This window comes from Helianthus annuus, chromosome 17 (assembly GCF_002127325.2).
Source record: "Helianthus annuus cultivar XRQ/B chromosome 17, HanXRQr2.0-SUNRISE, whole genome shotgun sequence".
Lineage (NCBI taxonomy): Eukaryota > Viridiplantae > Streptophyta > Magnoliopsida > Asterales > Asteraceae > Helianthus > Helianthus annuus.
The window spans coordinates 138860446-138883541 of NC_035449.2; the positions used below are offsets into that span (position 1 = coordinate 138860446).

At 37.5% G+C, this 23096-nt stretch overlaps 4 protein-coding genes across 4 annotated transcripts; 1 reads left to right on the forward strand and 3 right to left on the reverse strand.

Moving 5' to 3' along the window:
- Nucleotides 1-5427: 5427 nt before the first annotated feature.
- Nucleotides 5428-7226, reverse strand: LOC110925093. The gene is made up of 3 exons (XM_022169061.1): nt 7068-7226; nt 6042-6565; nt 5428-5860 (listed from the first exon to the last, which is right to left on the reverse strand). The coding sequence occupies exons 1-3, from the start codon at nt 7224-7226 to the stop codon at nt 5428-5430; spliced, it is 1116 nt and encodes a 371-aa protein (XP_022024753.1).
- A 1613-nt stretch (nt 7227-8839) lies between these two features.
- On the forward strand, nt 8840-10119 carry LOC110925092 (pentatricopeptide repeat-containing protein At5g64320, mitochondrial). Its single transcript, XM_022169060.1, has 3 exons — nt 8840-8985; nt 9155-9849; nt 9950-10119. Exons 1-3 carry the CDS (start codon nt 8840-8842, stop codon nt 10117-10119), a joined length of 1011 nt encoding a protein of 336 aa, XP_022024752.1.
- A 5622-nt stretch (nt 10120-15741) lies between these two features.
- On the reverse strand, nt 15742-17377 carry LOC110925827. Its single transcript, XM_035986321.1, has 3 exons — nt 16876-17377; nt 16302-16541; nt 15742-16118 (listed from the first exon to the last, which is right to left on the reverse strand). Exons 1-3 carry the CDS (start codon nt 17375-17377, stop codon nt 15742-15744), a joined length of 1119 nt encoding a protein of 372 aa, XP_035842214.1.
- A 591-nt stretch (nt 17378-17968) lies between these two features.
- LOC110926543 (GDSL esterase/lipase At5g45670) lies at nt 17969-21737 on the reverse strand. The gene is made up of 5 exons (XM_022170328.2): nt 21085-21737; nt 19285-19409; nt 18885-19130; nt 18512-18767; nt 17969-18401 (listed from the first exon to the last, which is right to left on the reverse strand). The coding sequence occupies exons 1-5, from the start codon at nt 21338-21340 to the stop codon at nt 18178-18180; spliced, it is 1107 nt and encodes a 368-aa protein (XP_022026020.1). The 5' UTR covers nt 21341-21737; the 3' UTR covers nt 17969-18177.
- Between the last annotated feature and the right edge of the window lie 1359 nt (nt 21738-23096).

Sequence of the window (23096 nt, forward strand, 5' to 3'; positions counted from 1 at the left end):
AGCTAAATGATGAAACTTGTGGCATATATGACAGTAAGTTAAAACTTGAGGGACTTAGAGTGCCAAACTTGGAAGTTAATTTATTAAAAACAAAAATCTAACACACACAAGGTGTGTGGGTGCGTGAGAATGATCAGGAGCAAGGGGAAACCCTTCTCCTTCAACTACTTACAAGAACTCAAGAATTGAACCTGATTTTGAGAAGAAATCGAATGCATGAGGCTAGATACAACATAATCTAAGTGTATTGATCATAAGGTAAGTTCCAATTTATGATTTGATCATCTTGTATGAAGTGGGTTATTGATTAATCCACGAATTGGTATGAAATTAAGGGTGATTATGTGTTAGAATCGTTATATGAAACATGTATTATGTATGATTCCAACTAATTTGATGATTTAAGAAGAAACCCACAATTTTGAATAAAGGTAGCGACATGGGTGTTCTACCCATGTCCAATCCTTGTTTGACGTATTTGTTACTAGCTTGAAATGGGTTTTGTGATGTTAGTTTAGGGTGAATTGTATGAATGGAATGTGATTTTGAACACTCTCTTGGTGGTTGAAATTTAGAAGTTAATGACTATGCTTGAACTAGTTGTAAACTATGCATAGTAAGTTGTACGCACACCAAGTGTTTGATAAAATGACTAGGTGAAGCTAGAAAGTGAAATTGTATGAAAATCGTGAGTTTGCATGTATAGAAAGCGGTTGTGATAAAAGTAGTAGCTTACTAACTTGAAAAATGTGCTTTAGATGGTACTCGTATATGAATTCGGGTTGAAAGTATATGTTAGTCAAACTTATGCATTAGGAGCTTGTACATTGTGTTTGAACGGGTGAGGTTGCTATGCGGTCTACTAATCCCTTAATTACGGTTAAGAGTGAACATGCACTAAGTGAATATGGTGCACAACTTCACTAACAAAGGATGAAATTAGGATTTTTGCTAAGTTGATTCTTATAAGATATGGTTGTCGAATGTAGAGTTATGAAAGTATGAGTATGTGAGCATTGATTATGTGTTATGTGTGATAGTGAATTTGGATTTCGAAGATATTAGATATCGTGGTTGAAAAATCATGTCTTATGCATGTTAGTAAAGGTCGATGTTGATAAGAATAGGTAAATGTGTGTTAATTTGAATGAGCATGAATACTAACATTATTATGGCATGACGACATGAAAGAATCGGAACCACACAAGCATGGACGTGGACTCAAGCACGAAAGACTAACGGGTCAAGATGAGGCAAGCAAGCGGGTATGAACACGGATGCACAAGGTAAGTGATTCCGTGATCACTTCTTAGTTGTTTATGTAATGTTATATGCATTTTAATTACATGTGATAATTGAGGTCAAATAGGAATGAATTGTATGATGTGGATGAATGTATTAAACGGATCTTAGTTTTGATCCGAGCAAGGTAGGTGTGATTAAGAAATTGTAGCAAGGTAGTGGAATTGGTTACTTATGTAAGAAATTCCTTTGTTATTAAGGATAGAGCATAGTTGACTAAAATGCCCTTGATAGGTATATCGGGCAAACGACCATAGAAGTCGTTTAGAAACGAGCTATTTCGATTAGAGTAATGTCTTGGACAAGTATGAAAGCGAAGTATAGGGTTTTGTATGTCATGGTTCATTTAATGTGCAAATACCCATAACGGGTCAACAATAAGCTTTTGAGCGAAAATGGGTTAAGAGGATGCAAGACGTCCGATAATTTAATCTTTTATGTTAGGTGCCAATGAAACTATTAAAGATCATATGAGATTGAGGTCAAATAAACAGATTATGATGTTAAATGCACGAACGGGTCAAATAGTTAGAAAATGGTAATATGTCAAATGCACGCAAGTTAAGAATTTCCTTAATCCGGAGGTAGGATTTTAAGTTAATATGATAGAATATGAATTTACAAGCATGTAGGAAGAAACGGTAGGTTAAACGGGTAAACGGTTCAAAAGTTATGCGCGTTTTAGTGCGTACGGACGACGAAACGGAACTGCAGAAAAACTGCAATTTCTAGAGGGCGTCGCCGACGGGTATGGGGGCGTCGCCGACGGGCTCCAGAAAGTGAAGTTTTGTGCTGACGGGTTAATTACCTGCCTACGGGTTTTTGGGCTACGGGTGAATGCAAGGCCCGTCGCCGACGGCCCTAGGGGCGTCGGCGACGGCCTCCCCAAGTCTCAAAAGCTAAATTCTTGTTATTTAAGTTGATTTACGTGTCGTAGGCTTCGGTTTGTTATCCGTGGACTATGACGGACCTTCCAAACATGATTTTTACGGTTCCTTAGATGTTTATGGGCTTTAAACCTAAGTCTAAGACCCTTGTAAATATTGTATGTAAGGATGTAGGAAGATATGTACGTATGTAGATGTGTAGGTATGTATGTCTAAAGATATGTATGAGCGTATGCATGTATGTAAAGATGTAGGAAAGGTATGTACGTATGTGGTTGTGCATGTATGTATGTGTAAAGACATGTGTGAGTGTATGCACGTATGTAAGGTCGTAAGAAAGGTATGTGTGTATGTAGAGGAGTATGTATACATGTAAGATGGTACGTATGCATGATTTAAATACGTAGAGTTTTAACGTTACTAATTATGCGTTTGAGGTTGGTATGTAATGCAGGAACGAGAATATCGGATTCTTACGAAATTTAAGCTCTACCTGAAATAAGAGGATGAGTAAGGATAGTTGGATGAACTAATGTTAAATTGTCGAATGCTATTCAATATTTAATTATATGGGATTAATGTTATATGATGTTGTCGTTGACTAATGACTAAGTTGTATGTTATGTCCACAGGTGCCACATGGACTTCTTCTGCTACTTAGAAAGTGAAGCGGAGGTAGATCGAGTCAAGAGCAAGGATTGCACGGATAGATCGGTCATATAATTGAAGTGTATAACGTCTAGTAATGTAAATTTTAGTATAAATGTTGTAAATTCTTTTATAGAACGTTTAACATTTTTAGCATTGGAACCTTCGCGAAAGTAATGTCGTTAATAAGGAAAGAAATTTTTAAAGCCCTTTTTCCGCTGCGTCATTTTTAAGGTAAAACGTGTTAGGGCGTAACAAACCGATTCGAAGATAACCCTTAAAGATTTCCTTTTTCTGCCCACTTAAACCGACATGCTCGTGCATTTGAAGAATATCCTTAAACTCGAAGAAAAACATCGGAGCCACCTTACACCACCTATTGACATGGTTCCAAACCGAAGTCTCTACCATACAAGATGTGAAAATATGGTCCATCGTCTCTATACCTTCACCGCAAAGCTTACAACTATCGTCATCAATAGCTATATTCCGATTCTTTAAAGCTTCCGCAGTAGCTATACTATTCAAACTCGCTCTCCACACAAAGATATTGCATTTGGCCGGAATCCACTTGCAAATCCAGTCTTCTACCCTCACTTGATGGATACTGCTACTTTCGAGAATTTGTTTCACTGCCCCGGCACTGAAAGTCTCACCGATGGACCCGATCCATTTCCAAGAATCCTGAGAATTCGCCAAAGAGATATCGAACAATAATGTGCACAAGCCCACTAGTTCATCCACCTCTTGCCCAGCCGCAATCGGCCTTAGCTAGGCCCAAACGTAAGACTGACCATTAGAGTCCGAAATGATCCGATCCGCTATCCTACGTTTTTTCTCCGCTTCCAATTTGAAAATTTCCGGGAATCTATCTTTCAGAGGCTCATTGCCCAACCACGGATCGAACCAAAAAGCGGTATTAACTCCATTCCTGACTTCACTTTTGAAGAAATTTCTTAATGGCGTGCCTTCAACCTTGGTTTTTACAGAGAACATTGACAATATTATTCCACACCCCACCCATAGACTTTCTATTCGGTATAAAATCCCAACAAATTCTCGTTCTATGTAATGCTTCTATAACTTTTTTCCATAGCGTACCTTTATCCGATAAAAATCTCCACCCCCATTTCGAAAGAAGAGCAATATTGATATTTTTTAGTTTGTTAAGCCCAAGCCCTCCGGAACTCTTAGGAGACGCAACCTTCTTCCAAGCCACTAAATGCATCTTATTGGACGAGTCCATGGCCCCCCAGAGGAACCTCTTGATTTTAGCTTCCTAGTCGTTCAACACTTTAACAGGAGCCTTGTAGAGAGAGAAATAATAGACTGCCAGACTCTCGAGAACCGACTTGATAATAGTGACCCTACCCCCCCCCCCCATTGACAACAAAGAAGCTTTCCATTTGGAAAGTCTCGTATCAAAAATATCATAAACCGGCTTCCAATTAGCAATCCGGTTCATATTGGCGCCTACTTTCAACCCAAGATAAACAAACGGCATTTCCCCAACTTGACACCCGACAAGATTTGCTGCCTCCTCTAACTCCGATAATCCAACTCCGTCCCAAAGATGCTAGATTTGGAAAAATTGATCTTTAAACCTGAACACATATTGAAGATCCTTAGAATACGAACCATATTCAGCAGATTATTCTTTGACCACTCGCCCATAGGAATAGCATCATCCGCATCAAGAAGATGAGAAATACACGAACCGCTGTTGGGCATTTTTATACCAACAAGAGCTCCCACCTCGATCGCTTTAGTGACTAGGCAATGTAACGCTTCCATTACAGCTAGAAACAAAAAAAGGCAAAATTGGGTCACCTTGACGAAGGCCTTTTGAGCAACTAAACTCAAAAGTAGGTGAACCGTTAACAAGCACCGCCGATCTAGCCGATTCCAGAACCCCTCTCATGCACGAAACCCAGCGGTTAGGAAAACCCATTTGGGCCAATAAAGATAATAAAAACTCTCAATTTACGTTATCATAAGCCTTTTCAAAATCAATCTTTAGTAAAAAGACCTTTTTCTTGGACTTTGTACCCCATCTAAGAACTTCATTTACAATAAGAGGCCCGTCAAGAATGTAGTTCCCACTAAGAAAAGCTGATTGAGACTCCGAGATTACCGACCCAATAACTTTCTTTAAATGATTTGCAAGGACCTTAGAGATCACTTTGCTCACCACCCCGACAAGACTGATAGGCCTATAATTATTTAGTTCCACCGGATCCCGAATTTTCGGGACTAAAGTAATAAAAGAGGACCCACAGCCCACATTTATCTTCCTGTTGACAAAGAAACCATCTAATAGATCTTTAAAATCTTTCTCGAATAAGTACCAAAACGTTTTAATAAACTTCATATTAAAGCCGTCCGGACCCGGAGCCTTATCACTCCCACAGCCGAAAACAGCCGATTTAATATCCTCCACCGAAAAACTGCGAGTCAAAAAATTTTTATCTCCTTCCGAAAATTGTTTGAGGCCTTCACATAGAAGCACGGGTCTTTCTCAGATGTTTTCCTTAAAACGGTTCCTAAAGAAACACATAATTTCCTTTTTGATTTTTGAAGGTTTCGATATCTAGGTCCCATCGATATTCAATCCAGGAATCTGATTTCTAGCTTTCCTGTTATTGACCAACGTGTGGAAAAACTTTGAGTTTTCGTCCCCGTCTAACGCCCATTTAATTCTCGACCTTTTCCTAATATCCATGATTTTCTTAAAAGAAATATCAGCTACTACTTTCTTATTTTCAGCATAAATCCATTCTTCCTCTTCCGTTAACTCCCTGTCCTCCATAATCTTCTCTGTCTCTTCCGATTCCTGGATGGCCTTCTCCAGCTCTTCTTTTTCATTTTTACAGAAATCATCCCTCCACGCTTTGATTTCTTTCCTAATTTCAGTGAATTTTTTGATTAACCTGATATCCGGCGGCCCATATACTATAGCCTGGTTAGCCACCGACTCAACCATTTCTCCATATCCCGGCTGCTCAATCCATGAATTGAACACTCTAAAAGGTTTCAGGCCAAAAAAAATTTTCCGAAATTATTAAAGAAAGCGGACAGTGATCGGAGAAGCGATACGGAAGAGCTCTTAACGTGGCAATAGGCCACTTGTTAAAAAATTCCGGGCACACAAGGATTCTGTCAATTTTACTTAACTTCTTGCCGTTCTCTCTAATGCATGTGAACCTCTTCCCCTTCATCTCGTACTCGAGTAAATTCGCTTGATTTATAAACTCGTTGAATCTGGAAGCACAACCAACTTTGAATCTGGAATTTCTCCTTTCGGAAGGGTCTCTAACAGCATTGAAATCACCCAGCAGCACCCATTTTCCGGACACACCCTCCATTACTGCTAACAATTCATCCCATAGAGCATTCTTTGCCGCTCCACTTTGAGGAGCATAAACATTGATTATATTCAGCAACTCGTTACTGCCTTTTATTAAACCCCTGATGTATAAAAAATTCCTCTGTTTCGTTGAACTCAAAAACCGAAAAATACCGTCATCCCACAAACAAAGCAAACCACCCGATTGCCCTACTGAACCAACGAATTCCGAACAGAAAGGTGTATTTCCCCACAACTTATCTAACTTGAATCCCGAGAAATCAACTAACTTGGTTTCTTGAATAGCCAAGAAGTCAATTTTATGGTTCACTTTTAGCCCTCTAATCCAACCACTTTTCACATCGCCCCTCCCCCCAATCCTCTGACATTAATCGAAATAAAATTCATGATTGAAAAACATTGTTACCTTCAACCAAAATAGTCTCCTTCACCAGTGAATCCAGGCCGTTCAGCTTTGCTCCCATCGCTTCACCTAACATAATAGTTGAATTGATTTCATGTTGGAGCAGAACCTCCTTTTCTCCTTTTTTCTAAAAATTTCCGTCGAACATTCGTCCTCAACAACCTTGGTTCCTTCTGAGACAAGTCTGGCTGACTCCACAGGAGCATCTGATCCTTTGTTTTGTAGAGACACGTTCCCCAATATGTTATCCTCTAACACAGCTGCCGGTACACCCACTTTTCTTAAGTTTCCATCTAAAACATCATTTTGGGTAGGCCCACCAAAGAGATAATCAAAACTGGGCTCATCAACCTCTACTCTGGGCCTTTTTTAGGTCTTTCCACTTGGATAGGGCTTGTAGGTATGGGCCAAGGTATGTGTTTATCTTTTAATAAATTGAAGGTTTTTTTTTTCTTTTTACCCACTTTCTCGAGACTCCCAAAAACCGGCTGATGTGGCTGTCAGAACCAGAATTACCACCAAACTCATTGGGTTTCCCCCCAACTTTGGAATCCCACATAATCTCTACATCTCCCCCATGCAATTCCACCTTTTCGGCTTCCTCTCTCCAATCTTCCATTCTGTTAACCGAACCGAACTGTGTAGACGTATCATCTTCTACATCTGATGAATTCTCCGGCCAATCATCGTTGATTAAACAATCCGGTAACCAGTTTGCTTCTTCCTCTCGGACCCAAACCTTAAACCTTTTGTAACCTTTTGTTCCTCCAAGTTAATGTCACTGAATCCGAGATCGGGAAGCCCTTGTCAACCAAAACACCAACTCTGTTGAACGACAAATCTTGAACTTCCTCCGACAGTTGAGATTTCTGAACTACCTTTCCAAAGTTCCCGGCGATGTTATCGAAAACCTTATTTTTCCGCTAGATGGATCGGTGCACCCACTATCTTAAGCCACGCTAATCTCTCATAGGCCCCTGCTTGGCCTTTCCACATATCAAGATGACTGAACCATTTCATCCAACCTTCCTGGTTTACCAAGAATTCGGACGCTTCATGGTCTTCCTTAAAAACCAACAGAACATTAAAACCCCCTACATAAAAGATTTTGCAATCAACATCTTTAAGAATCTCCTTCAACCCAGTCAAAGAGTTAAAATCTATCGTTCTGCCCATGACTGTTTCTTCGTGAACGGTTACCGTCTTCTCCGGAGCCTGAACTTCTGCCGCCTGCCCTGTAGGCTTGACCTGAAGGTCCGCGGATTTCGACGATCCTGGCTTAAACATGTCACTGAATTTTTTCCCTTCTTGAACGAAACTATTAGAGAATGACTGGTTTCCCTTATCATTGTCTGCATGAATCCCCACTTTTTTCACTTCCATTTTCTTCTCCCTCCCTTCTTGTTCCCAGATGACAGCGTTCTCCAAGGCGAACCTAGTAATGTTCACCTTAAGCTTATACTCCCCCATTTTGATACCGTTCAATTTCCTTTCCAACTCATTAACATCACCAACGTTAACAAAGCTGATAAAACCAAACCGATTCCCTTCTTTATCTTTTTTCCTAGCAATGTAACAACCTGCTACCTCACCGAAGACCCCCACAAAATCTGCAAGATCCCACGGATTGCACCCAACCGGCAAGTTTGACACGTAGAATTTGGTGATAATCCTGTTAACAAACGGCTGATAAGATTTCACTCCAGCCATGGCCAAACGAAATAACACGAAAAGGAGCCAAACGAGACAAACCAATCCGACACCCGAACCACGATTCTTTAAAAGGTTAATAGGATTCGTACCAATCTAGCTAGACTATTCGAGATAGCCGTGATCGATGACAGACCTACTAAGCAATCAAGAGTCGCTTACCGAAATGCCGGAGGAAAAATAGTTCCATACATGTGTTGTTTCAAATTATGTAGTAATTAAACATGCTTAAATTGTTTATGTGACAAGTATCCCTATTTAACATATAAAAATATATCTATTCTCATTAATCACTAGAGATATAAATATATTAAAGTCATTGGTCAATTAAGATATATATGAAAGTCCTAAGAATATATGGAATAATTGCATATTTCCCCTTAAAAACACCCTTAATTGCATATTTACCCAAACCTAAATAAAAATTGCATATTTCCCTTTCTCTGTTAAAATGACTAAACTACCCTTCTCAAAATAAAAAAGACCAGGGTTAGAGAAAAATCTTCAGCCATTCTAATTCACATGAGGTTTCCTTTTCTTCTTCTTCTACGGCCACACAGGCGATACATCAGCACACAGGCGACACAGATATCAGCCGGTTTCTTCTTCTTCTACGGCGCCGGAGATTCTTTTCGGCCGGCGATTCTTCAGGTTAGTCTTGTTTTCGGGTAAGTCTTAAAGCCAAGAATGTTCGGGCATTGTTACAGTACATATTAATAAGGCATTTCATAGTAATTGTCGGTTAGTTTGCACAGCATCATCACGAAGTAAATTTAGTGCTTAGTAGATCGAAACCCTAATTACTACAATCGTTTTAATTAAAGTAGATGACAGCAGACAACAATGTAGCGATTGTGAACCGGGGTGTAAGTCGTATAATACGGCATTGGATGTGTTGGTTGAAGGGGGTTGTTCGAAAGTTGCACGCAATGTGTTTGATGAAATGCTTCCGAGAGGCGTTGCGCCGGATGTGTTTAGTTTTTCGATTATGATGAAAGGGTTGTGTAACGTTAATGAGGTGGATGCGGCGTGTGGGTTGTTGAGGGGTATGACGAAGTATGGGTGTGTGCCGAATGCGGTTGTTTATCAAACATTGTTGCACACGTTGTGTAAGTTTGATCGCGTTGACGAAGGGTTGAAGCTTTTTGATCGAATGCTTCTTCGTGGGTTTAATCCTAATGCTTTAACTTATGGAGTTCTTATTCACGGGTCGTGTCGAACGGGTCAAGTTGAAGAAGCTAAGGCTCTTCTTAGCAAAGTCCCTGAACCCAATAGCTTCATGTTTAGTGATAGCATGTTTAGAAACGGCTGCCAGCCGGATATTCATACGTACAATACACTCATTCGTGGTTTATGCGAAACCGGGCGTTTAGTTTCAGCTCGTGAGTTGATAAATGAGATGACGTTAAAAGGGTGCGAGCTAAACACCGTTACATACACAATCTTGATCGACGTGCATTGCAAGGAACAACGATTAGAAGGAGCCGGTGAGATCATGCGTGAAATGTCGAAAAACGGGTTGTGCAAAACGGGTAAAGTGCAAAACGGGTTGTTTGAAAACTTATGGTTCAAAGGGAGGAATCCTAATGTGGTTACTTATAATACTTTAATATCTTCGTATTGTAAATAAAGCATGTTTAAGCATGTTTGATGATGCGTATTTGCTTCTAAATAGAGGTGTTGCTAAAGGGTTTGTACCGAATGGTGTAACGTGGTACACATTGGTTTCCAGTGTTGTCATGGAACTTGCTGTCTGGGAAGCTGGAGTGATCATGGGCCGTGGCAATTGGAACGCTTCTTGATGTTGCATTGTTTTGACATTTTCATTTATTGAACAAACTATTATGCTTCCGCTGAACATGTTTGATTTTCTAAACTAGTGTTTGAATTTTACTATTTTGATTAATGGAAAGTTCTATTTTACTTTTGGTTCAATGTGATTAGTGGCTAGATCCTGGTACGTCGCACACCTTGCGGGGGTTTCCGCTTGTGGTAGTTTTGGGGGTGTGACATTACAAAATTTAAGGAAACAAGTTCATGAATTTTATATTTTTGAAGGAATCAATTTTTATATAGTTTCCTACAAAATGTATTGAGATCATTAATCTAAAAGGAATTTATGTGACATCTAGAAATTTATGACATTTGATAAAATGTAACCAATATGATGACAAACATTATACGCGAATCCAATTTTTTTTATGAAAACATAATCTACATCAAAGCCTCAAGTTCTATAATAAAAATTAAAGAAACAAAATGTATATAAAATATAAACCTTTATCATATAAATTGATAGAGGTTTGTGAAATTCTTAAGAAAAATAAAAGAAATGGATTTTTATATATGCCCACTATGAAGAAATCACAAGATGCAGAGAAAAAATAAAGACTTGATGATGATCCTTGCTTTCACTTGATGATTTTAAGAGCATATTGGCAGAATTTTGGTAGAGAAAAATATTTGCTTGCTTAGTGAATTTTTTTGGTAATAAGATTAGAGTTTTAGAAAAGAAAGAGAATATCATTTTTTTGTTTTAAAGATGGCAAATTATGGATTGTAATGACTTTTAATTTAGCTTTCATTATCCCATTGATTGGGACAATAATGTTTGCCATAAAATTGAGAAAATGAATAGTATTTTTTATTTTTTTTGTATTAAGACAACAAATAACATGAAAGTTAAATAAAAACTAAAATTCACAAGTAACAATAAAGACAAAGTATTTCTGTTTGAATTTGGGTTAAAACGGATGAGGTTCTAGGATCTGTTTTATGACGGATGTTACATATAGGGATTCAAAGATCATGGCATTTGGTAGAACGGTTACAACACCGTTTCATGTGTAACTGATGTGTGAAATATGTATTAGTTAAATTCAAACAAGTTTTAAAGTTGAAAAAACCCGCTAACCACACACTAATGTCAAGTGTATCGGTCGTAAGTAGTAAAACAAGTAAGTCCGAGTATCGAACCGTGGACACAATAATAGCGACTTTTGATGCTAGACCTCTATTTGTCTCTAGCCTAATAATTTGGTTTTGTGAGAGAATTTGATTTTTAAATTACAAAACAAATTAAACAAATATAGGACCAAACACACAACAAGCACGAACAACTGAAGAATGAACTCGAACTCAAGTAAGGGAAAAAATAGGTTACCTAGGCAAGAATCTCTAGACTCACGAAAAAAATCCTAGCCTTGGTTTTGAATGAACACTTTGTCTAACCCGATAAACCTACGGAAGGTAAACCGAACACAACAGTCCCACAACTTTCAGGTATAAAGTAGTTTATGTACTAAAACCCTCAAGTTATGAAGAAGAAATAACTAAAAACACCGAAACCCAAGGAAACTCTAGATGCGAAAAAATAGGTGAACCCAAGTGATCGGCTACTCAAACTACCTAACAACGCCCCGCTAACAACGTGACAATTCTAGATTAGATTTTTCACCTCTAGAAAAGATTGCACGTTTTAATTAATTGGTTTTAATAATTATCAAACTTGAATTAAATTTCTCAAACCTAGACTGACTCCCAGCTAGAGTATATTTCTAAGTATCTAGAGCAATGGAACCATCAAATAAATTATTAAACCAAATCAGCACCAACACACAATTATTTAGAATCAGTTTTCAAAGTTATAACATGTAAATCAACACATTCACTCGAAACCAAAAGTTAATCAAATCAACAATTCGTCTAGTTCATCAATGCTAAGCAACCATAGCTAGAACTCGAATTAGTTTGCTTTGCTCCCAAGCTTCCTCTTCTCTTTTGGAACACCTTAGATGCTTCGTTCGTATTCAGCCGCCTAGTGTTTGTTCGTAGCAGCCGTACGGTTATGTTAATATTCTCCTAAAAAAAAAACATGTGATCCCTCTCAAAGTATTTCCTTTTATTAATTGTTTTCCCAATCGACCTCAAGCCTTTCTACGTTTCTTCAAGTTTGAGATGGCCCACATAAATTGGGCTCACTTGTAATTGTTGTAAGTTGTCGCACCATGTTTTAATTAATTCAATAAAATCTAATAATTAGCCCACTAGCATCTCGATGGTAGACTTGTAATGTCTTATATCTTAATTCTATAGCTCCACCAATCCTTCTTTTTTTTTTTTCTTCTTAAAACTGGGGCTGTAAACGAGTCGAACGTTCAGCGAATATTTCGTGAATCGTTCGGTGGAAAGTTCATTTATGTTCGTTCGTTTAATAAACGAACGAACATGAACAAAAAATTTCGTTCAATTAGTTAAATAAACGAACATAAACAGAGGTCTCGTTCGTTCGATTGTGTTTGTGAACGTTCGGTAAGATGTTCGTAAACATTCGTTCATTTGTGTTTGTTTATGTTCGTATTTTTATGTTTTAATTAAAGATTTTTGTACTTTCATATATTTTATCTATGTCTTTTATAAACTTTTATTTATTTTATTACCCTAACAATTAAATTAGGAAACTTTATTTCACCTTATTTATGCATCATTTTCCTTTCTTTTCTCATTATTTACATCGACAAATAAGATTGATCTCCGTTCCACAATAAGGAATTCAAGTTTCAGTGCTACTATCTGGGCCATCAACTTTTATCCTTCATCGCATTTGCCAAATTTATTTGTGTCCATAAACCGTTCACAAACACACTCATTTCCTTAATTAATGAACACGAACATAAAGTATCGTTCGATAAGGCTACACGGTATGGGGGACGTCCCCACACCGTCGCACTCCGGTGCCGCACCAAACACCGTGCCGCCCCCGGCACGTCGCGGCTTCTCCGTCTGTTCTTCGCCGTTGGAGACGGACCAAAAAAGTGGGGCCACATTAATTATTTGACCGTTAAAAAAAAAGAATTTCCATATTTTGAATAAATCCAAACGGTCAAATTTTTTAAATATATATATATATTTACCTTCCATTTTCACTTTCAATCACCAAATTAACCCCAAAATTTCATCTCTTTCTCACATAATTTTTATACACCTTCTTCCACTATTTTATAAACCTTCTTCCACTATAAACCTTTTTACACTATTTCATGGATCCGTTCAACAACCCGGACAACCCGAACACTCCGAACAACCCGAATACTCCCAACAATCTGACCCAACCTAATGTTTTCTCGGTTGCGGGATATTATCCGACGCTAGAACCGAACCAATTCTCGCAATATTCATCGAACGCGTTTGCTTCATTCCAACACTCGCCAAACCAATTCGCTCAAATCTCCCAAAATCAAGCCCTTCAACAAATGATGATGCGGGGTGCTTGGAACTTCCCACCCGTTCAACCTCAACCGATCCCCACACCACCCGTTCAACCTCAACCGATCCCGACCCAATCCGAACCCGAAGACAATGTGGAGATTGTTCCCGAAACCCAACCGCCGAAAGGGAAAGGAAAACGAAACAAAGGCAAGCAAGTGGTGGGTGATCAACCGTCGAAACCGAAGGCGACTAAGTGGACACCAATCGAAGAAGAAGCCTTAGCCAAGGCTTTCATTGGCACTTCTGACAACCCGACAAAAGGTTCGTAATTTTTTTAAAGTTTACATTTTTTAAAGTTTAAATTTTTAATAGTTAAATTTTTTTTTCTTAGCCGACAGTTTGTTATTTTTTAAAAGTTTATTTTTTTTTGTTAACAGTTGGTTTTTAGGTTTATTAGTTTTAAAGTTTATTTTTTTTTTGTTAACAGTGGGTTTTTATGTTTATTAGTTTTAAAGTTTATTTTTTTTTTGTTAACAGTAGGTTTTTTGTTAAAGTTTTAATTTTTTTTTGTTAAAGTTTTTTTTTTTGTTTATTATTATGTTAACACTTTATATATTTTGTTTGTTTTTTTATAGGTATAACCAATCAGGTGAGGGGTTTTGGTCCAAGGTATTGGCCAAGTTTCTCGTCTTGATGGACCAAGGCCCGTATCGAGATCTCGACTCGGTTTCCTCAAAGTGGCGGAAAATGAACTCGTCCATCAATAGGTTTTGCGAGGAATATAATAAATTATATACAAGTGACCGTCGTAGCGGGTGGAACGACGAGGATGTGTTCAAAATGGCGTTTGAAAAGTATAAGGACAAGAATGGTAATACCAACTTTCCTCACGTTCGCGCGTGGATGGTTGTAAAAGAAGAACCAAAATATAGGCCTATTCCCAACGAGGTGGCGATGGCGAAACGCCAAAAAACATCGGAAACGGGTAGTTTTAGCGCCGGTGGATCGGACGCGAGGTGTTACATAAACTTAAATGATGACGCCGACTTTGACGAAGACGAGTGCAACGTACGTGAACCGGAGCGTCCAACGGGCCGAGACAAAACAAAGAAGGAGCGGGCCAAGGGAAAAGAAAAGGAAAAGGTGGACCCGCACATGGTTGAGTTTATGGAACACCTAAAAATGTACAACGACGTCACGGCCCAAAAGACGAAGGCGAAGGAGCGGGGCGTCGAAGAAAAAAGTCGTGCATCGGAAGAAAAGTTACGCGAGAAGGTCCGATTGGCGAATGAGAAAATCCGAATTTCCGATGAAAAAATTCGGCTCAAGGAATGGGAAATAATGACGATGAATGTCGAGGACGAACCCGAGCCGAAACGTTCGATGTTGAAAAAATTACAACACGACATAATGAAAAAACATCAAATTATTTAACTCTATGTTTATTTTTATTAAGTCTTTGGTTTTTTTTAAGTTTATGTTTTTTTTTATGTTTATGTAATCTGGGTTTAATATTAATGAAAATATTTTGTTAGTATATTTGTTAAATGTTAAAAAAAATAGAATAGTAAAAAAAATAAAAAAAAAAACATAAAAAGTGGTGGAAGACTATGACTAGGATCATCCTACCATGCCCTCTAGTTTTGGAGGATGGACCATCTTTGTGAGAAATATGACGTGGCGCCTACGTGGCGGATCATCCTCCAAGAATAATCCATCACCATACCTTGTAGTATAAGTGTTTTACACATAAAACCACTAAAAAGTCCATATTAAATGCTCAATTCCAATTCCTCGCTGAATTCTACACATGGACACAAACATAATAATTACATTTAATGATTGATAATTAATTCTGGTTAATCACTTTAGTTTCTATCAATAATTTGAATTCACATACAAACTAAACACAAGACTCATAAGACTACATGGTATGGTGATGGATCATCCTTGGAGGATGATCCGCCACGTAGGCGACACATCATAGTCCTCACTAAGATGGTCCATCCTCCAAAACTAGAAGGCATGGTAGGATGATCCTAGTCATAGTCCTTCAACACTTTTTATGTTTTTTTTATTTTTTTTATTATTTTATTTTTTTTAACATTTGACAAATATACTAATAAAATATTTTCATTAATATTAAACACACATTACATAAATATTAAAAAAAACATAAACTTAAAAAAAAAGACTTAATAAAAATAAACATAAAGTTAAATAATTTGATGCTTTTTCATGATGTCGTTTTGTAGTTTTTTCAACATCGAACGTTTCGGCTCGGGTTCGTTCTCGACATTCATCATCATTATTTCCCATTCCTTAAGCCGAATTTTTTCATCGGAGATTCGGATTTTCTCATTCGACAATCGGACCTTTTCTTTTAACTTCTCGTCCGATGCACGACTTTTTTCTTCGACGGCCCGCTCCTTCGCCTTCGACTTTTGGGCCGATATGTCGTTGTACACTTTTAGGTGTTCCATAAACTCAACCATGTTCGGGTCCACCGTTTCCTTTCCTTTTCCCTTGGCCCGCTCCTTTTTTGTTTTGTCTCGGCCCGGTGGACGCTCGGGTTCACGTACGTTATACTCGTCTTCGTCATAGTCGGCGTCATCATTTAAGTTAATGTGACACCTCGCGTCCGATCCACCGGCGCTTAAACTACCCGTTTCCGATGTTTTTTGGCGTTTCACCATCGCCACCTCGTTAGGAATGGGCGCCCATTTTGGGTCGTTTTTTAGAACCATCCACGCGCGAACGTGAGGAAAGTTGGAACCATGATTATTTTGCTTATACTTTTCCAATGCCATTTTGAACACATCTTCGTCGTTCCACCCGCTACGACGGTCACTTGTATATAACTTGTTATACTCCTCGCAAAACCGATTAACGGCCGAGTTCAATTTTCGCCACTTCGAGGAAACCGAGTCGATATCTCTATACGGGCCTTGGTCCATCATGGCGAGAAACTTGGTCAATACCTTGGACCAAAACCCGTCACCCGGTTGGTTATTACCTATAAAAAAACAAACAAATAAAGTAAATAAACAAAACAAACCTTACAACATATAAAATAATAAAAAAAACTTACTGTTATGAATTAAAAAATTAAAAAACTTAAACTAAACTAACTGTGAAGAATTAAAAAATTATTAAATTTAAAAACTTAAAAACTAAACTTAAAAAAACCTACTGTTATTAAAAAAATTAAAAACTAAACTTAAAAACTATTAAATTTAAACCAAAAAAAAACTATAACACTTAAAATGTAAACTTTATAAATTTAAAAAGATGTAAACTTTATAAAGATGTAAACTTTAAAAAGATGTAAACTTTAAAAAAATACGAACCTTTTACCGGGTTGTCGGAAGTGCTAATGAAAGCCTTGGCTAAGGCTTCTTCTTCGATTGGGGTCCATTTAATCGCCTTCGGTTTCGACGCTTGATCACCCGCTACTTGTTTCTCTTTGTTTCGTTTTCCTTTCCCTTTAGGCGGTTGGGTTTCGGGCACAATCTCCACATCATCTTCGGGTTCGGATTGAACGGGGGGTGTGGGGATCGGTTGGGGTTGAACGGGGGGTGTGGGGATCGGTTGAGGTTGAACGGGTGGAAAGTTCCAAGCACCCCGCATCATCATTTGTTGAAGAGCTTGATTTTGGGAGATTTGAGTGAATTGGTTGGGCGATTGTTGGAATGACGCAAACGCGTTCGATGAAAATTGGGAGAATTGGTTCGGTTCTAGCGTTGGATAATATCCCGGAACCGAAAAAACATTTGGTTGGGTCGGATTGGTGGGAGTATTCGGGTTGTTCGAAGGAGTGTTGGGAGTATCCGGGTTGTTGAACGGATCCATGAAAATTATGTGGAAGAAGGTTGAGAGTGTAGTGGAAGAGAGTGTAAAAATTATAGGAGAAAATGGTGAATTGTGGAGGTTAATTTGGTGTTTGATAGTGAAAATGGATGTTTAATTTATATAATTTAAAATTATAGCCGTTTGGCTTTATTCAAAATATAGAAATTTAATTTTTTTTTTATTAACGGTCATATTTTAATAGGGGGGCCCACACTTTTTGCGTCGTCGCCAACGTCCATTTTCGGACGGAGAAGACGGGGACGGTAGGGGGCGGCACGGTGTTTGGACCGTCGCCGACCCGCGACGGGCCGGGGCCGACCCCCATACCGTATAGCCTAAAAAGAAATAATGAAAATATGTACTAATGAATGTAATATACACTAAAGTTATTTAAATGTGTAGGAAATATTTATTAAAAATGTGTATAATTTAAACCATATCAGTAACTGCGTGTTAACGTCCCTTTTGCAGGCCTAATATCGAGCCAACCAAATACATAATAACATCGGAGAGCCTTTATTTAAATAGTTTATAGTCCAAGGTTAAATACAAACATATATTGTTTTTCACCAGTTAACTAACATAAGTAGATAAATAATAAGCAACAACCCATATTTAAACCGTAACATTCCATGGCTTAAACAGTTCAAATCCCTACTTCTACTTAAAACTCGCTTTCATTTCACATAAGATATTATGAGTCCATTTATCAAAACAATCGCAATAAGAAGAAACTATCATACACAATCACAAACGTAATACGATTTAAAGTCATAGAAGTGTGACAAAGCGTAGTAAGCTTAAAGCTGAGCCAGTTGGCGGATATCCATCGGATAAACATCTGAGGATGACTGTGCACTGTATGATCTCCTACCAACAATCACATTCGCAGCTTCACTTGGGTGAAAAGCATCCCAAAACAGATGCTCGTCTCTATTTTGACAAGGTGTTTGACCAGGTAGACAAGTGATTTGCCCATTGTTCTTTCCCACTCCACAACATCCAGCATTTGTCACTGTGAAACCTGTATTTTTCAAACTATATAAATTACAAAGTTTCTTAGTAGAAATGAATCCCAACATCTTTTTTTCTTAGAACGCAACCAAATGCACGTTATTAATTAGAAATATGTACCATAAGACTGAGGGCTATTGATTAAGTCTTGGAAAATGTCATAATTGTTGATATATATGAATTTCGCGTCTGGTAGCTCACTGTTGAGGTTATTCACAAGAGATTTCAGCAAGTTGTTGAACAGTTGGTTCGCGGAGTTGATCTTTTCAACGCATGTAGATCCATCTTCGCTGTTTTGAGCCAATGCGTTTGGACTGCACCCAATTTGTCCTATGCCATTCAACACAAGTTTCCTTGCTCCATAGCTATACAAGTCCTGAAAAGTCCCAAATTTAAGGTTTTTAGTATCTAGGAAGCTAAATCATGATCATATCCACATGCGCGCGCGCACACACATGCTTATGTGTTACTTTATAACAAATGTCCTACTTACTCTTATTAGCCCAGAATATTCTTGAATGAGAGCAGAAGCATACTCCTCCGGTGTATATTGACTGCTAGTTTGATAGTAATTGGGCATGAAATAGTTATTAAGGTAATCGTTGCTACCCAATCCGACTGAATATATACATTGACTTAGATAATTCGCTGCTGAATCTTCGTCTCCAAGTATATCTACAACTTGTGACACCGTGTTTTTGTAATTATTTACCTGCCCGCCAAAGCTAATTCGTCCACCCTATAGAATTATACATCCAAAAACATATGAAAGATGTGCATTATTCATCTTTTTTGTGAAGTTCAGTTGACTGGATTGTTATTGATTAGTCACTTGAAGAAAACAATTATTATTGTTACAGGAACACATTTGTAGAAGATTAGAGAATGCGTACCAACTGTTGCCCTGTTTCGTCTCGAATGCCTGCTGCTGCTGAGGCGTAATTCACACCGTTAAGTATGTCTCGACCCCCAGCATCTGCGTACGGAGGAATATAAGCATCGAAGCCTAATAGCTCAGCTGCACATGAGAGAATTTCTGGCTTAGTGTGTGTGTATATATAAGGAGGGTTCAAGAGAAAGCTTCTTTTATTGCGAGAACTTGAAAACTCCTAAAAAAGCTTAACAAAACACCAAATATTTTTTAGCTGTAAAATACCAAAAAAAACAACATTTTTTGAAAAAAAAAATTTATCACACATGTGCAACACTACGAATAAACTAAACCGACCATTTTTTAGAGGATCCTTAATCAATATATATATTCATGTTAACCGATAACAAAGCAGCTTCAATGGCATAAAGCTTTATCACTATCATTGATTTAATTCAACCATATTTCTTTTTTTTTTTTTTTTGTCAAAAATGTATGTTTAACTTTTTAACAACTTAAAAGATAATCTTGTTGATTTGTAGTTTAAACAGAACATAATCTCAATTGGTTGTGTAATACACTAATACATGTATCTAACAAAAAGTTAATTGTGAGCTTGTATTAAGTCTAAACAGATTCGGTCAAATCCGAAAACACATTTAGCTAAACACCTGAGGATCGGGTCAACCTAACAGGTCTATGGGGTGACCGATTTGCCCCGTTTATTTTTACACTTCTCTAAATGTGTTTTTTCATAACTTAAACCACTTGTATTTTATCTACAATTTAAAAGTTAAAAAATAAATGTGTATTGAATTTAATACTTTAAACGCAATTGTTTTAAAAACATTTTTGTTATAAATTTGCAAATTCAAAAAAATAGTATACTTAAATAAATAAATAAATAAATTATTTTTCTGGGTTAAATAGGTTATGTTCGTGTTATCCATTGGATATGCATGTCATGAATTTGGTTCCAAGTGTTCGTCACAATTTTTAAGTTCATGCTCATGTTCGGGAAAATTTATAAATTTTGCTTTCGATCAAATTAGAACAACGAACACGACCCATATAAAACCATAATATCAATCCAAAATTATTTGATTGTGAATATGTTAAATCATGTATATTCCTATAAAGCTTATATTAGAACTTTTATATTCACGAATGATAAAATGATGGAACTATTGATTTTGTAGAGCTAACCACGATGTATCGCAAGGACATGTGACTTAGGGGACCCAGGGTGGATAGCTCTTACCCCGTGATGATCATTTATCACGAGTGAATGTTTCCCAAACACCACCGCCACTCAAATGTATAACGCGTGTAAGTTATGACGTGTGGGCGGCCACCCTCACGCGTGATTGTTTGAGTTGTTAATTTGAAGGAAATTGTTGGGTTGTGAGGGAAATTGTTGGGTGTGGTGAGTGATGGGCATTTCCACTAAAATCCATCACTAGTGATGGAATAAAGCTCAATGACGTAACGGAACTTGATTGGAAGTTGTGAGTGAGTGATGAGTGATGACCATCCCTAACCCCTTAGCAATATCAAGGTGTCTCTTCTCAAGTGATTGAGCGTTTAAGATGAATACAAGTGTAGATTTAAAAATAGATCAATTACAGTGTGTAAGTTAGTTGCTGATTAAAAAAACAAAGATGCATAAAAATTGAAAAATTGATATAAACTACAGTATAAGTAAATATTTATCGTGGCCCCACACCCCTTAACAACCCATCCAAAAGACCTTTTAACCAACATGGATTTTCTAACTCAGTGTACGAGAGTGTTAGTAGCAAACGAAAGCACTGAAGCTTACCGACAGTATCAACAACTGTTTTGCCATTGCTAAACCTTCCGGTCGGGCCATCAGGGAAATCAATACCATATGGCAAGTAATTAGCTCGAGCCAACGACGCAATACCATTATTATTCCCATTATCAACCAAAGAATCGCCAAAAATGAAGTAACATGGAACTTGAGGGTCACCATTAACCTCATAAGCAACATTGTTTAATGCTAAGATTATTGCTATTACATGCACAACTAACCATCTTTTTTGCTCACTTGCCATTTCTATTAATGCAGCAAAAGTGAATGCAAAAGCAAGAGGTGTTAGTTGTGAAGAGCAAAAGGTGATCTTGAGAGAAGGTGAAGTTTGTGATGATATTAAATGGCAAGATGTTGCTTATATATATACACCAAAAGCCTGTGTTGTGTGTGAGTGTTGCAGTGTGATTTATGGTGGAGAATTGAAGGAGACGACGACTATTGCGTCTTTATGATGTTTTACAGTTGGGAAGTTGGTCAGGTGCATTAATTTCACGCGTACATTGTACTGAGCTCAACACTATGCATAAGTTTTTGTGGCAGTCCCCCCACTCTATATTCATTATGACTTGGTTTATAGATCCCAAAAGTAAAACACAACTGAATCTTTCATTGAATCTAGAAATTATCTTTGATATTCAGCTTGAAGATCACCTTAAGGCTATCTCCAACGCAGGCGCCATTGGCTTATGTGGCAAAATCTTTGCCATTGCTTACAATGGAGTGGAGTGTCATACGGTGAAATGCCCTTTCACAAGGGCGGTATTCGTAGGATTTTGAGAGGGGAGGAGAAAATGAGAGAGAAGAGAGTGTCCTAACCGTAGAAAGTATGTGAAATGCCTTTGCACAATCGTAGGATTTTTAGAAGTCTATATATGTTAAAAAGACAAACAGTATTTTTCTTGCAAACTGCAAAGGTTCGGTCCACTTTACAGATGCAGATGTGGTTCGCAGACTACAGACATTTTACCTTTTAAAAAACAAAATGCAACAATTCTTTTGTGAAACTTCAGTTAAATCATCTAAAATGGCCCGAGAAATACTCTCAAACCTAAATCCTTTGTTTGTAGCATCTGATTTTGATCTGGGGATTCAGTGTTTTTGCTTTCATTTGATTTTGTTTTGATTATAAAACCTCAATTATAAATTTTAAATTTGATGTTATTGATTTGGATCCGGCTGAACGTTACTATATTTAAGAACTAGAATTACCATCCGCCGCAATACGGCGGGGGATTCATTTGTATATATCATGTTAGATGAAAGATAAATGTTTCTCACATAACCACGAGCCTGTGTGTAAAACCGAGAAAAAAGAAACTAAGTCGATCTCTGACTCGAACGTTGCGACAGACCTATCAAACAGGGAAAAATAGACGCGCTGCGACGGATATGTCAAATAGGAAGAAAATAGATGAAAAATCGTTGAACCCGCACGCACGTTGCGGAGTGTTAAGTCAGAAATTTAGAAGGACACGTTAAACAGAGAACTTATGAAAAATGAAAAGTATATAAGAGACTAAAGTTGAAAGTAAAAAAGTGTTGAGATTAAATTGCAAAAGATGAAAACTTTTGAATTAGAAGTGAAAAATCAAATTAATCAAAGGGTTAAATTATCAAAGATTGAAACTTAGACTTAAATTGACAAAGATTGAAACTTTAGAGTTACAAAAGAAATCAATTAAACAAAAGAGATAAATAAATTTAGCAGTGGCAGAGCTTGATCAAAAGTTTTGAGGGGGCGTAAAGTGATGAGACCTAAAAAAAAATTTTCCTATCGTTATGTTTCAGGTCGGGTCGGCTATTCGATTCAGGTCACTCAAATAATAATAGTTCCAAATAAAACTAAAAAAAATCATTCATTCAAATGACCTGTTCTTGCACATAGAAAAACTAAATAGTGTATAACAAACAAAAGACCTATATATATATATATATATATAAAATGATACGAGATAAATGGAACCTGGACGAAGAATTACAACTCAGCCCGACGACCT

Bases quoted from the DNA above. Each gene is read 5' to 3' on its own strand.
- LOC110925092 (XM_022169060.1), top strand. From the start codon at position 8,840: ATGAGGTTTCCTTTTCTTCTTCTTCTACGGCCACACAGGCGATACATC. The intron at 8,986-9,154 runs GTAAGTCTTAAA...AGATGACAGCAG, and splicing joins CAGGTTAGTCTTGTTTTCGG to ACAACAATGTAGCGATTGTG. The intron at 9,850-9,949 runs GTAAAGTGCAAA...TTGTAAATAAAG, and splicing joins AAACGGGTTGTGCAAAACGG to CATGTTTAAGCATGTTTGAT.
- LOC110925827 (XM_035986321.1), bottom strand. From the start codon at position 17,377: ATGGATCCGTTCAACAACCCGGATACTCCCAACACTCCTTCGAACAAC. The intron at 16,542-16,875 runs GTTCGTATTTTT...GTTTTTTTATAG, and splicing joins TTCCGACAACCCGGTAAAAG to GTAATAACCAACCGGGTGAC. The intron at 16,119-16,301 runs GTTCCAACTTTC...ACTATGACGAAG, and splicing joins GTATAAGCAAAATAATCATG to ACGAGTATAACGTACGTGAA.
- LOC110926543 (XM_022170328.2), bottom strand. From the start codon at position 21,340: ATGGCAAGTGAGCAAAAAAGATGGTTAGTTGTGCATGTAATAGCAATA. The intron at 19,410-21,084 runs GTAAGCTTCAGT...TCTCATGTGCAG, and splicing joins AACAGTTGTTGATACTGTCG to CTGAGCTATTAGGCTTCGAT. The intron at 18,402-18,511 runs GTACATATTTCT...TGAAAAATACAG, and splicing joins CAATAGCCCTCAGTCTTATG to GTTTCACAGTGACAAATGCT.
- LOC110925093 (XM_022169061.1), bottom strand. From the start codon at position 7,226: ATGGAAGATTGGAGAGAGGAAGCCGAAAAGGTGGAATTGCATGGGGGA. The intron at 6,566-7,067 runs GTAAAAAGAAAA...GATTAATGTCAG, and splicing joins TGGGAGTCTCGAGAAAGTGG to AGGATTGGGGGGAGGGGCGA. The intron at 5,861-6,041 runs GTTCACATGCAT...GAAACCTTTTAG, and splicing joins TACGAGATGAAGGGGAAGAG to AGTGTTCAATTCATGGATTG.